General features: G+C 53.3%; 2 protein-coding genes across 7 annotated transcripts in view; one reads left to right on the top strand and one right to left on the bottom strand.

The window, feature by feature from the left end:
- SYNGAP1 (synaptic Ras GTPase activating protein 1) overlaps positions 1-9,796 on the bottom strand; it is a 31,527-nt gene extending 21,731 nt beyond the window's left edge. For 3 of the 4 annotated variants that reach the window (XR_013176047.1, XM_077161495.1, XM_077161496.1), the window contains exons 1-3: positions 9,664-9,795; positions 6,265-6,386; positions 3,800-3,905 (exon numbers count right to left, since the gene is read on the bottom strand). Coding sequence is in view for 3 of the 4 variants with exons in the window: in XM_077161495.1 (XP_077017610.1) it covers positions 3,800-3,905; positions 6,265-6,386; positions 9,664-9,730 (295 nt within the window). In the remaining variant the exon portion in view is untranslated. Of the gene's footprint in view, positions 1-3,799; positions 3,906-6,264; positions 6,387-9,663 lie in introns of all 4 variants that reach the window. The other variant, XM_077161494.1, reaches the window with a different exon arrangement.
- A 1,996-nt stretch (positions 9,797-11,792) lies between these two features.
- CUTA (cutA divalent cation tolerance homolog) lies at positions 11,793-13,513 on the top strand. Of its 3 annotated transcripts, none has more exons than XM_077161508.1 (7): positions 11,859-11,966; positions 12,057-12,105; positions 12,381-12,589; positions 12,770-12,829; positions 12,938-12,983; positions 13,092-13,141; positions 13,293-13,513. In XM_077161508.1, exons 2-7 carry the CDS (start codon positions 12,064-12,066, stop codon positions 13,417-13,419), a joined length of 534 nt encoding a protein of 177 aa, XP_077017623.1. In that variant the 5' UTR covers positions 11,859-11,966; positions 12,057-12,063; the 3' UTR covers positions 13,420-13,513. The 3 variants fall into 3 exon arrangements, with proteins under 3 accessions (XP_077017622.1, XP_077017623.1, XP_077017624.1); XM_077161509.1 differs by having other exon boundaries at positions 11,861-11,966; positions 12,054-12,105; XM_077161507.1 differs by lacking the exon at positions 12,057-12,105 and having other exon boundaries at positions 11,793-11,966.
- The last annotated feature ends 32 nt before the right edge of the window (positions 13,514-13,545 follow it).

The raw sequence follows: 13,545 nt of genomic DNA, 5'->3' as shown, positions 1-13,545 counted from the left end.
TTGCACTCACGCATACACACAGCAAGGGCTTGGACCCCTGCCTCTCCAACCTCTCTAATCTTGCCATCACCCACAGAATCTCCCCCTGTCCCCCAACCTCCCAAGTCTCTAACCTTTCCTTTGGCCTTTCTTCCTCTCTACACCCAGCTGGCAGTTCTTTAAGGAGAGCCAAGGGAGGGAGGTTGCCAGAGAAGGATGAAGAAGTAGGAATATGGGGTACAAAGCTTTATGCTGGGGATAAAACATTTAATGATGGTCACTGCTTTAATAGGCCCACTGTGAGCCAGGCGCATGCTATGCCTGAGTAGCCTCCCCTGATTCAACCAAGCTTGATCCCACAGGACCTACACGAATCCACTGTCCCCTTCAATCCTCCCCACCTTTCTTCTTTCAAAGATCACTTTACTAAACGGCCTATCTCTCCTTCCTCCCCCTGCAGTCTCCAGCTCCCAAGTCTCTCCCTCATCTCTATCCAGTTCCTCACCTTAGGATCTCTTATACTCTCCTTTCTCTTCTAAATCTGGCTCAAGCTTTCTCCCACAATCTCTTTCTCCAGTTATTCTTTCTCCCTTGCTCTCTTCTCTCCTTTCTAAGCCCCTACGTTTTTCCTCTCTGCTTTTCTTCCTGTTTCCTCTTTATCCCACTCCTGCCTTTTTCAGCTTTTTTCTCCCCACTACCTGACCTAGTAGAGGCTCATGTATGCCTAGCTCAAAGGTGTTTCACACACAGTTAGATTCCAAGGAACACACGCACACTTATCCCCTTTCCTCCCCACACCCACTCACATACCACCCACATCCTGACACACCCTGGACACTCATGCTGGGATTGACACAGATACCCGGGCAAATGCTGAAACAAACATGCAAAAACACACACCTGCCACCAGGGACACAGAAAATCCTGCTTATGCAGCCACACAACACAACCCCACACACAGGAAGCTGATGGAACGTGAGCTCAAGCTCGACATGCAGGCTCAGGGTCAGAGGTGACACGAACTAGCATAGCCATGGACTGCCCCAAAAGCTACTGGCCTGTCTAGCAACACCCAGGCGGAACAGGGCAAAGGCAGGACAAGGCAGGGCATGCTTGAACACTACTGGCCGGCACATGTGTGCAAGAGGAACAGAGGCTCCCGTGTACACATGGCACCAACACACAGGGGACAGGAGCACAGACACGCAAGCACACACACACACGGAAACACGGGGTTGCCCCCTCCACCGAGGGACTCCAACATTCCACCACCACAGGCCGCCCCCACACCTCGTAACCTTGGCCCTCACGAGGCCGGTCCCCGACCCCCCGACCTCCACAACACCCCCTCCGGTTACCATGACTCCCCCCACTCGGAAGATGCAGCGAGAACATGCGGAGGGAGCAGCTGCCGCCGCCGCCGCCGCCGCCGCCGCGGCCTCCCCACCCCCCCCGCGCCCACGCACACGCGCGCCCCCGCCCCACGCGCGCGCGGCACCCCCCACGCGCGCTCCCCGTCCGCCCAGCCCCGCCCTTACCTCGCACCGCCCCCCGGGGGGATCTGGGGGGCGGGGGTGTCCCCAAGTGGGGGAGGGGCCCCGCCCCTGCGCGCGGGGTGGGGCGGGGTGCGGAGGGAGAGGGGGCGGCGCGGCGCCGCCCGGCTCGCGCCGCCCGGCGCGGTGGGGGCAGCGGCGGGGCCCGGGACGGCCCGGACGGCCGCGCGGTGACGGCCGCGGGAACGGCTCCCTCCGCCGCCGCTCCCGCCGCTGCCGCCGTTGCCCGGGCCCCGCCGCCGTTGCTAGGCGACCGCTGCTGCCGTGGCCGCCTCTGTCACGAGCCCCGTCGCCCGGAGACAGCACAAGAGAAACGGGGGAGGGGGGCCAGGGGTCCCCCAAAACCAACCAGGCCTCCCAACATCCCCTCTTGGGCAGGACCTGTCCCCACCCCTAAAAAAAAACCGCGCAGGGAACAAGGGGCCGCAGCTCCACCCAGCAGAGGAGGGGCCCTGCATTCCAACGCCCCTCAAAGGTCCGGCGACCTCTCCAGGACTGGAGTTTTCACTGCTTTATCACACTCCTTCGCATTTCCACCCACTCATCCAGAAGGCCCCCAAGGTCCAGACAATCTCGATGTCCCCTGAAGATCGTCCCATGCCCTTCCTATCCCTCCGAAGACCACTTAACATTCAACAGCTAAGAACTATTTCACTAAACCCTCCCTCAAATTATATATACCTGTAAACCCCCTCCCAGCCCCCATTAGACCCGAGAACACAACCTCCATATATCATTCCCAACTCCAAATACACTGTTGTGGTGCCTCAACACATAATACACAGGAGACCCAAGCAAAAGACCCCAGACCCCGAGGGTAAAGAGAAAGATAGGAAATATTTGGGCAGAGGTGTCAATCACAGGGACACATGATATACATGCTCCATGAGCATGTGACCATCTCAGCCTGGTCACAAGATATATAGGTATGCACGCATGCACACAAACATACCTTTCCCAGACATGGACATCACATACACACACCACACAGATGTGACAGACATCACACACATGCTCTGTACACACCCCTCCACCACCACTAACACCTGGCTTTGCTTCACAGAGGTGTGCTACCCACACACACCCATGGTCAGAGGTTTCCATGACAAATGACACATCCTGGTCACCCATCCATGCACCCAAGATCCCAGAGCTGGCCCCCAAGGCAGTGAGGCCTGGAATTATCAGAAAAGGGATGGAAGAGCCAAAGGATAGGGACAGAGGACTGGCTCTCTCTCAGGGAGAGGAACTAACTGCAAGCTTGGATCCCTCAGGGGAGGGGGAGCTGATGGGGAAAAGGGACCACCCAGAGGTTGGGGGCATGCGGGGGCCTGGATTCCTAGTTGTGAAAGGGGAATGCAGTGGAAGGGGGCAGCAATGAGGGGGTTTCTAGGGGCTGAGGGCGTCTCTCTGCACCTTGGCTGCAGATCTCTGTTCTCTGCCTTCATCTCCCCTCACGGTTCCCATGGAAACCTTTTAAGCGAACTTCTCAGGAAGACAAAAATCTTTTTTTAAATGACTAAAGAGGGGGGTGGAGGGGGGGCAGAAAAAGGGAGGGAGGGGAAGAGACAGATGGAGAGAGGGAGAGAGTTGGAGAGACAGACTGAGAAGATAGCTCTACGAACAGAAAAGAGATGAGATGGGGGTCTGATGGAATTCCACCTGGAGTAGAGATAGGGGAATCAAGAGGGATAGGGGGAAAAAAGAGATATTGGTGAGCCAGGAGAAAAGGGGTGACAGAACTGCGGAAAATAAAAAGCAGCTGGGATGAGAAGAGAAAAAGCGGGGCAAGAAATGAGGGTGGGGGGACCAGAGGGGTGAAGGTCTGGAAGAAAAATCAGGGGTGTGCGGAAGGGGCAGAAGTCGGCGGGGGAGGGCAGGAACTGGGTCAGTCTCTACAAGATCCAGACCAGAGCTGAGAGAGGGAGAGGCTGGATCACTCCGACAGAAAGCTAAAGATCTAAGGAGACTATTTTTACAAGCACCAGCAAAACAGTCAAACTTCGCTGCTGGAGTGGAAAAAGAGAGCGAGGCAGAGCAGAGACCCACTGGGGCCTCACCCACAGCCCCTGCCCTGCTCCAGATCCCAGAGGCAGGCGCCTTCTCCGCCCAGGGTCCCACTCTCTGGATGTAAGACTCTGTCTCCGCCTCCTCCCGCCCTAACAGTTTCCTCAGTTCTCCGACTCTCCCCTCCCCTGCCGGCCCCGTCCACCTTCAGCCCTCTCGCCGCACTGTCCGGGGCACGAGAACCTGCTCGGCCGCCGTACCATGCTCGCCGTGGGGCCGCCCCTCCACCGGCACGGAGACCGTGCGTCTCAGCAGTTTGTTGCGACTGGACTCGCTCCTCCGGTCCCGGATCAGAAGAGGGTGTATCTGGGGAGGGGGTGGAGGTGGTCAGACCTCTCAGGCCCACACCTTCCCTTCTCTATCCCTCCCCCACCAAGGAAGAATGAGCATCCCTTTTCACTGGGCCTGCCCACCTTGTGCCCCACCACACAACTTAAGTTTGTTTCCCCTGAATGGATTTCTCTTTCCATTCTCTCTCCCAGTCTAGCTCCATCATTTTTTCCCATCCCACCCTTCTCGTTTCTCCCTCCATTTCTCTTGAAACACCCTCCGGAGAATTCTCCCAAACCCTGCTCAGGTCCTTTCTGCAACCCCTTAGGAGTTTGCCACCTCCTGCATCAGTTTCCCCTTGACATTCAGTTCCTCCAATCTCCCTGCTTTCCTCCCAACTTCCCACCTCCCTCACCCCCTTCTCTCCCTCCGTGCCTGTCACGGGGGTAGCAGAAGCTGCATTTATAATCAGGATCCACAGCTTGTCTCCCTCCCACAGCCCGGCATGCGGCCAGACTGGGACCCAACCTCCCCTCCCCCTTGAAGGCCTGGTCACCTCCCCCAACTACCCTTCATCTTTCATCATCCCCACCCAGCCTCTCTCACTTTCCTCTCCCCTTTATCTATTACCTTCCCCTCAACCATACCCCCTACACCCTCCTCACCACTTCCTTCCCAGCTTGCACATCACTCCAACCCTCCAACTTCCTCCTCTCTTACCAGGGAGCCACAAGAACCACCCCACTGCACCCCCAACCCCTAGCCCCATTTCCAAAACCCATCCAATTCCAACTCTCCGTGGCTCACTTTCCCAAATCCATCCCACTTCCTCTACCCATCTCCCTTCATACTCCCGACTCTTGCCACTCCCGTTGCTCCTCAGCTTGCTAGTCAGTACACCCATCTTACTGGTTCCCTTGATTTGTTCTATATCTGTTATTCCTTCATTGCCCAAGCCATTGGTCCTCCTTCTTCATCTTCTCAACGGTGACTACTTCCATTGGTTCCAGTTTCCCCAATTCATCTTACAAACCCTAAACCCCTGATGAAGGCCAGTGATCACTGTGAATCATCCAGATGACCGCCAATGCCCAAAACTTAGACTTCCCTGAAACCACCTCTCCTTCAAAGTCACTATGTCCTCCCCTAGACAACACTAGTCTGTGGCCTGAAACCCTCCACCTAGCGGTCTCTCCACGTTCTCTCTGCTCACCTCCCTCCTTCAGGCCCCTCAATAGCCTGTAAACCCTAAACTCCAACTCCAGCTCTTCTTCACCATATCTCCCCAATAATTTTCAGGGCACATCTATCACCACTTCTCTGGCATCCCAGGCCACCATACCATATTCTATAGCTGGTCCCCCAAATCACCCCCACACTGTGAATCATACCTGGGGACAGCTAACCTTCACAACTGCATCTCCTATTTCCTCTGGTGGACACTCCCCTGCTGACTCAGCTCTCAGATCAGAACTCCACTCCCTTGTCTCTGAGATCACCCTGCATGGCCATCATCTCCCACAAGAACCCTCTGTTTATTTTTTCTCCTTCTTTCTGGCCCCTACCCCACTCTTACTCCTTTAGACAACTTCCCACGTTCTCAGTTCCCCCTCTTTCCCCAGGCATCTCCCCCTAGTCCCTCCTGATGCCCAATCAGTTTTCTTTTCTTTTCTTTTCTTTTTTTAACATGGGTAGGCAACAGGAATTGAAACTGGGTCTCCGGCATGGCAGGCAAGAACTCTGACACTGAGCCACCGTGGCCCGCCCCCAACCAGTTCTTGATGGAAGCCCTCTCAGTGTCTCTCGAACCCCTGATCTCAGACACCCTCCTAGTCTTCACCCCCATCCATGCTAAGATCCGCTGAACTCCATCATCTCTCCCAATACCCTCCGGCCCCCTCCCAGTTACAGAAAGACCACCCCACTATCCCCTCTGTTTTCCTCTGGGTCCCTCAATTACCCTTTATCCTTTTCCCCATTCTGGGGAAGGACAAGAAATGGTGAGTGATAGGTCTTGATCAATGGGGAAAGGGGAGCGGGTGCCTGAAGATCTATTTGGAGGAGAGGCCCCCCCCATTTCTTCACCGTTTCTCCTCAGTTTCCCTTCCCCATTCTAATCTATCCCACAAAGTGGGCAAGGTGAAAACTGGAGGCACCCCTAAAACTTAAGGACCACATCTTCTCCCCAACACTGAACATGGTCTTCAAGGACTCCATGTCCATGGTGAGAGAATGACTGCTGGAGTACTCATTTTATCACACCCCAATCCAAATCTCAATAGTCACCCTCCCACAAATGTTTTTCTCTGACTCTCTCCCATTCAACAGTGAAGATTCTCCCTACATTCTCCCCTACTGCCCAGAGGTCTTATCCCAACCTCCTCACCCTGCTCACCTCATCCTCATCCAGCATGAGCAACTGGTTCCCCGAGATGATGCAGAACCGTGGGTTCCAACCAGGACGATCATACGGGGAATGAACGTATTGGGTTCGGTGCATAGGGGGTCCCCGTACATCTGGGGGACAAAGATAAAGAAATGGTAAGGGAGGCTTTATATATTTGGTAAACAGAGGTCTAAAATGGCAAGAAAGTCCATAACATAGAAAGAGATCCCACCTGCCATGAGGGGATCATAGATGGGACAGGAGTACCTGGCAACTTTAAAAGAACAGAAGATAAGCCTATACATCTGGGCAAAAAGGGAAGAGGGGAAGCACATCACAGAGGGCACCCCAGACTTGGGGAAAGAAATATAAATGGGTGATTCAGGGAAGGGAATTACATCACAGCAGAGAAAGTACACATTTGGGACAGAGAAAGGTAAAAGAGCTCTCCATGCACTTGAGGAAAATAAAATGTTGGCTGTGCAGCAAAATTTTCAGAAGAAAAACACAAAGATGTTGGTAGCAGGTGTCTGGGAAGGAGTGTAGTATATCTAAATAACTGGAGAAGAAAATGACTTAGAAGGTGGCACTACCCTTCTGCAAGGAAGTAAGAGGAAAGGTACACAGCTGTGCAAAGAAGTCAGAGGGAGTGTTTGGAACATTTAGTTCATGAGATTCTGAGAGCTAAACATCTGGAAAAAAGAAGGGAGAGCGCTTACCCATTCACAGAGTTAGAGACAGTGAGAGGGCCTTCCCCCCTCTTCCCTTTGCCCAAACCCTGCTCATCCCTTGTGAAAGTTCTGGTTCCCCAGGTGGTAGGGAAAGGATGAGTCTTGTTAGTATCTAGCTGTGGAGGAGGGAGAGGGAGGTGGTGGGAAATATACCCTTGTTTGGAGGAATAGAGACTAACTGATCTCTTCCCCATCCCTTACCCCCTACCTCTGTGCCGACATCAAAGATTTAATACTGACTCTCCCTACTGCCTACCCAGTCACCATGGACAGGATAGAAGCCAACTCCACAGTGAAGAGCTGGAGGAGGAAAGAATGGAAGATCTAGGCCTGCCAGCATAGCAGGGTCTCCAGAGACAAGGACTGGGGATAGGGACAAAACTTCTAGAAGAACAGCAGACCAAGAGTCACCCATGCTCAGAGATGCCTCCAGGTTCCCACTTCCCTAGTTTTGCTGTGTTGCCATGCCCCCCACCCCCCACCCCCCTGCTTCTCCAAATCACCTCTCCTTTAACCCCAGTGCCACATATCATCACAGGGACATAGGGGACAGGCCCCATGGAAGTAACAGAAATCAGACTGGTGACATCACAGGAATGGAAATTAGGCTACAGGAGAAGAATGATAGAAGTCAGACAATGTATCAGAGTGAGCCAGGGTTTAGAGAAAGAAAAAATCAAATTCTGTTACGTTTCACAAAAAAAATTAACCATGGAGATATTACAGGAAAGGAATTGGTCTCTGGACTTCATTCCAACTGAATACCCCTGAATGGCAGAGTTTTGAAAAATCTGGCTCCTTTCTGTCTACAAACATATTCCTCAAATTTACCCAACCTGTAAATTAGAGTCAGAGATGAACCCCGGGAATATAGATGCCCTACTACCTAGAAACCCCAATAGTCAGAAACTTTATGTCACTTCAGAGACTCTAATCAATATTTTCTCAATACAAAGCTTGCCAATACCTAGGCCCTGTGGCTGCAGACACTGCAGGCAACATGCCCACCACGCTCAGACACTGTACACTCAGGAGAAAGCTGTTGATAGATACAATGGGAGGGGCTGTTACAGGCTGAAGCCAGAGAGAAGTAAGTTAGACTTCAGGGTGCACCTTCCTCCTGGAAGCAAGGAAGGACACAGGGAATCTAGCTTAGGAGCAACTCTGGAAAAACACATGCAGATTACCTGAATTTAGGGAAGGATGATTTTGGGAGGTAGATGCAAGAGGCAGAAGAACATGGTGGAGAAAGGGGAAAGATTTATTAGAAAAAGAAATCCCATAGGGCTCAAAAGGGAATCTCTTGTAGCCCATTCCAAGCATCCAAGCTTTAGTGTCTTCGCATGTCAAATCTTTACTACCCCAGAGAAGAAAAAAGACAAGAAAAGAGGAATGGAAAATGAGATAGGAACTGGGATGTTAGCGGGGAGTGGGTAGGCACAGACCTGTGGTGACAAGCTAGGGAGTGGGGCAGGGAATAGAGGATGGGCTGGGAGACAAACAACAGGATGGAACTGAGAGAAGAGGAGGCAGGGGTGATGAGAAATCCCTAAGCACAAGGAAACACACCAGAAGGGCCCAACTGGACATGGGGCAGAGGAAACCAGGTGGACCTAATAAGGGGCTAGGACAAGGAGGTCAGGAAGGAGGAAGTGGAGAAGTGGTAGTGGATACAAGGGAGCGTCAACTAAAGAGATTTAAGAGATTAAAGAGAAGGAGAGAGAGAATGACACCAGAGAGGGAACTGGTATAGGGGAAGACAGAAGGGGGACTCATATAAAGAACGGACACCATATGGGGGGAAAGATAAATGTGATGGACACCAAAGGGAGGGGGAATGGAAATAAGGATTGGGAGAGGGGGAGGGGATAAAAGTGGCAAAGAGAAGGGGGCAGATAAGACCCCAGGAGTTATATTTCACTGGTCAAGGGCCTTAATGAGGGTCAGAATCTGGAGTAGGGTCCTAACCTGCCCCCTAGTCCCATCACTCAATCTGACTTAAATCCATCCATCAGCACCCCCCCCCACACACACACACACAACAAATACACACATAATTTGGCCCTTCCCCTGCCCTGGTCTCCCCTCCCCCAACCCATTCCCTCTCCTCTCTTTCCTCCATCTGGACCCTCCGTCCCCCTCCTGCCTCCCTCTCTCTCCATCTGGCTCCTTCTTCTCTCCCTACATCCTCCTCTTTTCCTACACCCTACCATTCTCTGAGCCCCTACCATATCCCCCATCTTCTTGGCCTCACTTTTCACCCCCTATGTTTTCATTAACCCCTCAAGCCCCTCTCCGAAGACTCTATCCCTCTATTTTCTTGATATTTTCCTCTTCTGTAAGCTCCCACCCCCAAATTATTTCTGCAGCTCTTCCTCCAACCATATCCTTCTACATCCCGACTCCTCTCTGGTTCTCTCTGCCCCCTTCATCATTTTTCCCTCAGCCCCTCTTTAAGGCCTGTTTCCTGGTTTCTCCATCCCCTATCTACCCCTATTCCTTTGGCATCTAATCTCTCCTTCCACATAGCTCTCACCCCTGCCTTCCCGGACCTCCCCTCTCCCTCCATTTCAGCCGCTCCCCTCCCTGGCCCCGGCTCTCCACCCCCCCACCCGCCCCCTGCCCCTCCCCCTCTTGCCCCCCCATCTGGCCCTCCCCCTTACCCTTACCACCGTACCTCTGAAGGGGGCATAGGACATCGCGGGGATGCTCCCCCGATGGATGGAGGCGCGAGACCTGCTCATCAGGCCGGGGGGGGGGGATGGGGGGACGGGGGAAAAGGAGAAGAGAGAAAGAGGGGGAGAGAGAGGGGGAGAAGGAGGAGGAGGAGGTGGAGGAGGAGGAGGAGGAGAGAGGAGGAGAGAGAAGCGGAGAGGAGCAGAGAGGAGGAGAGAGGAGGAGGAGGAGGAGAATAAGAGCCAACGGTAGCAGCGGCAGCCGAGAGAGAGGGGGGGCGGGGGAGCGAGCGAGAGAGGAAAGAGCTGGAGGAGGAGGAGGAGGAAGAGGAAGAGACTCCGTAGCCCCCACCTCTACTCAGGGAGACCCGGAGAGAGAGAGACCCCAGACTCGAAAACATGCCAGAGAAGGAAAGCAGTCCTAACAATGCAGACCCCAGACCCTGAGACCGAGAGACCCCAGACCCCCAAAGAAAGATACCTCTCTTAAGAGGGACGGGAGCTAAGACCTTATAACGCCCCCCTGTCCCCTACCTCTGGCTAATCTGAAGCACAGCCCCAAAATTTAGAGGAAAAGAGACCCTGATCTCAGAGGAAGACCCCGACCCCCTGAGGCAAGAAACAGATACCAAAATTCGAGACTACAGTTTCAAAAAGGTTTACTTAGCCACAGAAATCTCAGACTCCAGACCCTGAGATGATGATTTCAGGGCCCAAGACCTGAGATACACTCTCAAAGGGAAAAATCTGAGACCCCAGATTCAGAAAGAACCCAGACCCAGAATTCCATTTTAGAGAACTCACACCCTCTCTCTCATAGAGAGATCTCAGAGATCTCCAGACTTAGATCTCAGAAATAAGAAACTGCAGGCCCAGAGACTGATAACCCAGAGACAAATTCAGGTCTCAGGGAGGGAGGGAGAAAGGGAGAAACAGAGACTCAGCCCAGAGATGGGAAACTCAAAAACCCCAAACTCATAAAGAAGAGTGTGAGAGCCTTGGAGAGAGATCACAGACGCAGGAACAGAAAACCCCAAACAAAAATATAAAAGGGAGTCTCAGTCCTGAGAAAGACCCCAACCCAAGTAGAGAAAGAACCCATAGAGATCCATCTCAGAGACATCTAAATCTAAAGACAGAGATCTCAAGGACCCCAACCCCAGAGACACTGGTTTGGGAGAATTCTGACATAGGCCTGGGAAACTCAGTCATTGCCACACCAAAACAGAGGAATACTGGGTAAGGGGAGTCGCAAGAGCCTTTTTTTCCTGCTACCTTCTCCCCCCATGCTCACCTCTCATTGGCCCCTCTCTCCATTTTTGGGTCACAGGATGTGCTTGGGCCCCAGGGAGGGAATGTAGGGCAGGTCCTGGCGCCTAGGGGGATGGGTTAAGAGAAGGAGACCCAAGGCTGAGAGGTGGACCTAACCTGGAGAATGGAAAAAGCAGGAGATAGGAGACAAAAAGACCATCACTATTTCCTGTTGCTCTCTCTGTACCCACAACCTGCAGTGCCCTCTTCTTTCTTTTCTTGCCATCAACAAACTTCTTCAGCTATGGGGTTTCAGTTACGAGGGCTGAGGCGCCCGCAGCCCCCATTTCATCGTCCTCCATCCAATTTACAAAGTCGCACTCCGACCTTTAAAAATGTACCTTTCCTCAGCTAGTCATTGATTTGCCATGGCCCGGGGTTTGCTTAATCACCCCCGATCCCCCGGGCCAGGAGGCCTCTCCTTATTGCATCTTTATTAATTCCCAAGCCCAGGCACATCTCAGTCATAACTACAAGGGCAAGGGACCCTCTTTTCACCCTCTGAAGTTCAACCTCCTCAGATCCCTCCCACTCCTTAAAGTCTCAAGAACACTGTAGGGACTGTTATTAGGAACATCTGGGGTTCAAAGATGACTCCTCACTCCACAACCTGACGCATCGGGTCTGCGGGGTCTCGGCCCCCCATCCAAATACCAGCTCTTTCGTCACGTGGCCTGTGGGGCTAGGCTGCGATTGGCCTCTTCACTTCACTTCTAGAGGACCCGCCCCCTCACGTGACTGTGGAACGCCGCAGCGGCTCTCCTCCGCCAACAATTGGCTGTTTCCGGTTTAAGCGGAAATGGGCGTGCCATTTCCGTGCACGTCCGCAGATCCGGCTGTCAATTGGTCAGATCACCCTGTGCTCCACCCTCATCAGAAGGCGGGGCAAACCGGGCCAGGTGACATTCAGGATTGGCTGGCCCGAGAGATTCGGGTGGTCGTTTCTACTGTCGCGCAGTGTGCACGCTTTTCTTATCACGTGGTTGCTACCCAGGTAAGAAGAGCCCTCTCTTCCTCGGTTTGGGGTCTTTTCTCCTTAGACCTTCGGTGAGGCCTTTGGTATTCAACCTTACTTTACCAGCAGAGGCTGCATGAGGCCGGGGCGGGCTTCAGCAATCCTGCTCGGCGGAGGGGTGAGTGACTGACCCCGCCCCTTCCGGTCTTCAGAGTCTTTGCCACTACTGTCGCCCAAAAATTCTGGAGATTGGAGGCTGCGGAGGGAGTGGAAAGCGAGTTTTTGCTTTAATTTTCCAAGTTTTCCCCTCAGCCTCAGGACCGTTTCCCTTCGGGGTGCAGAAGAGGGAGGGCAGAGCCTGAGCGTCTGTCCAAGCGAAGAGTTCCCAGGGTGCAGGTTCCTGGGGAATTTGCTGGGGAAGAGGGAGAGACCGGATTCATACCCTGCCCTCAGGCCACTCTGTTCCTGTCTCTTCTTTGGATGCCGGTGCTGTTCCCTGTGGCTGCCCGCCTTCTGTTGCTACCCCGAGCCCTGTTGTCCATGGCCTCTGGAAGCCCCCCATCCCAGTCCCCGGCGGCCTCGGGCTCCGTCTACGTCCCTGGCTCGGTCTCTGCAGCCTTTGTCACGTGCCCCAACGAGAAGGTCGCCAAAGAGATCGCCAGGTGGGGGACCTCGGTGGGGAGCAGGGAAAGATGATCATGGAGGGAAAGTTGAGGGAGGGGGTAAAAGCGTGTCTTCCCATTGCTTCCTGACCTCTCCAGCTTTGGAGCCTGTGTTTGGATTGTTGGTGCAAAATTCTGGGTGAAGGGGCGCTCTGAATGAGGCTTTCTCTTCACCTTCAGGGCTGTGGTGGAGAAGCGCCTAGCAGCCTGCGTCAACCTCATCCCCCAGATTACATCCATGTGAGTCATTGGAGTTAAAAGGGTAAAGCTAATTATGGGGGCTGCCTGGGAACTTTTTCCTGGGGGAAATCTTTGGTCCCCACAATATGCCCTTTCTGACCTTTTCAGCTATGAGTGGAAAGGAAAGATTGAGGAGGACAGTGAGGTGCTGATGGTGAGAAACACCTCCCCAGTTTCTTGACATCCCTGCACCCCTCCCCCTCATCCTGAGATCCTGAAGTCAACCCCACTTTACTCAACCATGTTTATCTTTGCCCCTTAGATGATTAAAACCCAAAGTTCCTTGGTCCCAGCTTTGACAGACTTTGTCCGGTGAGAACATTAAGATGGTTAAGGGTGAGGGCCTGTATCACGGGGAAGGGTAAGAATTGCTGGGTAGTCAAAAGCTGTTGTCTGCGGGGATGGAGTCCTTTTGGTAAGCCTTTGAGTGAAAACCACCACCACCGCTCCGTCTTTTTTGCAGCTCTGTGCATCCTTATGAAGTGGCTGAAGTGATTGCATTACCTGTGGAGCAGGGGAACTCCCCTTACCTGCACTGGGTACGCCAGGTCACAGAGTCAGTTTCTGATTCTAGCACAGTCTTACCATGACATGCCCGGTCCCTGACATGTTCCCCTCATATACTTCAGTACCCTCTGTCTAGCAGCTGATGACTGGGCGTCCAATAAATCCTATCTTTGGTTCTTTCTGCCTTTTGCCTTTTTTTCTTGTCACAG

Source organism: Tamandua tetradactyla, chromosome 5 (genome assembly GCF_023851605.1).
Source record: "Tamandua tetradactyla isolate mTamTet1 chromosome 5, mTamTet1.pri, whole genome shotgun sequence".
NCBI lineage: Eukaryota > Metazoa > Chordata > Mammalia > Pilosa > Myrmecophagidae > Tamandua > Tamandua tetradactyla.
This window is presented reverse-complemented; position numbering and strand designations above follow the sequence as displayed.

Coding starts and splice junctions, on each gene's coding strand:
- CUTA (XM_077161508.1), top strand. CDS start 12,064: ATGAGGCCGGGGCGGGCTTCAGCAATCCTGCTCGGCGGAGGG. Junction 12,590..12,769: donor GTCGCCAAAGAGATCGCCAG/GTGGGGGACCTC, acceptor CTTCACCTTCAG/GGCTGTGGTGGAGAAGCGCC. Junction 12,830..12,937: donor ATCCCCCAGATTACATCCAT/GTGAGTCATTGG, acceptor TGACCTTTTCAG/CTATGAGTGGAAAGGAAAGA.